The sequence below is a fragment of the Pteropus vampyrus genome, unplaced genomic scaffold (assembly GCF_000151845.1).
Source record: "Pteropus vampyrus isolate Shadow unplaced genomic scaffold, Pvam_2.0 Scaffold124, whole genome shotgun sequence".
Taxonomy (NCBI): Eukaryota; Metazoa; Chordata; class Mammalia; order Chiroptera; family Pteropodidae; genus Pteropus; species Pteropus vampyrus.
The window spans coordinates 694,493-696,549 of NW_011888905.1; the positions used below are offsets into that span (position 1 = coordinate 694,493).

At 59.3% G+C, this 2,057-nt stretch overlaps 1 protein-coding gene across 1 annotated transcript in view; it reads left to right on the forward strand.

Annotated features, from left to right (window-relative positions):
* The window catches only part of LOC105296407 (Fc receptor-like protein 3), a 22,652-nt gene that overhangs the window by 10,782 nt on the left and 9,813 nt on the right, over nucleotides 1-2,057 (forward strand). The window contains exon 9 of the mRNA XM_023534282.1: nucleotides 1,275-1,277. Within this exon, the coding sequence (XP_023390050.1) occupies nucleotides 1,275-1,277 (3 nt within the window). The remainder of the gene's footprint in view (nucleotides 1-1,274; nucleotides 1,278-2,057) is intronic.

Sequence of the window (2,057 nt, forward strand, 5' to 3'; positions counted from 1 at the left end):
CCACGCGGGCTCTTCCTGGATGCTGATTTTCCTGAGAATCTGTATAATCCACACACAGTGCTCTCACCCGTCGCTCTCTCCGTCTGTCACAGTTACAGTCCCAGTGAGTGTCACGAGCTTTCCTTGACCAGGCCCTCAAGCCCAGGTGCGCAAGAGCTCACCCGCCACGAGCCAGCAGCGGGAGCGGAGCTGCAGCCGGTGTACAGCAACGGTGAGGACCCGTGGGCGCAGGGGGCCCAGGGTGGCGGGAGGCCGAGCAGCAGCGCAGGGCCCCGTCGCGCTCAGTCGAAACCTGACGCCGTGGCTGTGAACTGGGCGGGCTCTCGGCTGCAGCCCGCACTGACTGCTTCTCCCGCAGTGGGTCCTGGGGACGGCTGCCTCTATTCCCAGATCTGGAGCACCCCGCACACGAGACAGAATTCAGGTGAGACGCCTTCCAGGTATGCGGCGACGAGGTGGCTGTGGTATCGGGTCTAGGGTCAGAGTCATCTCAAATGTGAGACCAGCGCGGGAGAAATCGCCTGCTCTCGTGCCGTCTCTCGTATGGTCACGCTTCCCCGCCCCCCCGTCTGTGCCGCCAATGTCACCGCGGACTCTTTGAGGACAGACGCTAAAACTTTTCACTAACACTTAATATAATCTTTGGAAAACTAGGCCCGCTCGAATATTTTCTGAGTGAATGAATGAATGAGCGTAATCGCTAAGGGGAGCCTCGTGATCCGACGTGAAAACGGTTGTGATCCCCTCACCCGGGCTGTTCGTCCTCTTACTCTCCCCCAGCGTCCCAGCAGTCTGTCCCAGCGCGGTCCCCCTGCCCTGGGCACTTGACTGTGTCATTGCCCAGATCAACCGCCCTCAGTGACATCCTGTTCCAAAGCACGACCCTGGCTGCCCTCTGCGCTGTGGCCCGTGATGGGGTCCTCCAGGCGCCACCTCACGCCTTCTCTCCAGCTGACTGAGCGCCCCACGTGGCCCCCGTCTTGCTGGGCCGTGTCCTGCTTCGGTGCTCGTGTGTCCTGAAATAGCCTGACTAGCTCACCTGGTGACCCCGGCTCACATTTAGAAACACAGTTCACACGCCAGCACGACACTTGCGTGGACTCCCAGCAGCCCTCGCTGTGCCCTAACCTGGGGGGACTGGCAGCCGTCGTGGCCACTGCTTAGTCGGCTTGAGTTTCTGTCTCGACGCCCGCAATACTCGTGTTCGTCTCCAGGCCAGTTTCCCCCCTGAAACACTCCAGGCTTCTTGGTCACTGGACTTCGTCCCCTTAGAGCTTGTCAAAGCTTAATGGAACATCGCTGTTCCAGGAGTGCTTATTGGCTGGAAAACTAAAAAATATTCAAAGACCCTTTGGAAGGAGAGAAGCAGCACGCACACTGATTTTTTTTTCTGTTCTACTGCAAACCTTTGGCTTTCTGGCAGCTTGCTGTGTGGCCGCGGAATGCAGCTCCCTCCCCAGCTGCCTCCAGTCCCCCATACTAAGCGAAGCGAACCGCATCTGCCGCCTTCTCCCAAATGACCTAGACAGTCAGAGTCCCTGGGAGGAGTGGAGGAGCATGCGGGACATTTCTGCTGGGGTTGTGACAGGCAGGAAAGACGAAGTCACCGAGCGAGCCGTTCTTGGCACTCGGCGGGCAGGACGAGGGCTGTTCGTGTGTGTGCCGGCGGGGCACTCGGCGGCGCTCGGAGGGAATCGGCAGAGGGAACCCGGGCCGGGAATGCATGCAGTGCAGTGGGTCGTCAGTGAGACCGTGTCACCCACGACTTAATACTTCTCTTCTCCTATCCAGAAGCGGATTCACCCAGGATGCACCGGGAGGGCAAGGTACGTCATGGGTCCTGGCTGTCTCCCCCCGCCAACGCCCGTACCCGTTCCCACCTACACTTGGGTGCTCACTGGTCGCGTTTTCCCACCAGGAACCCATTGTCATCTACTCAGAGTTGAAGAAGAGACATCCAGATGACTCTGCAGGACAGGCCAGCGGTAGAGGTAGCATCCACGGAGATGACATGCAAAGCTATGAGAATGTCCCATGCACATCCTCAGCCTGGGGAC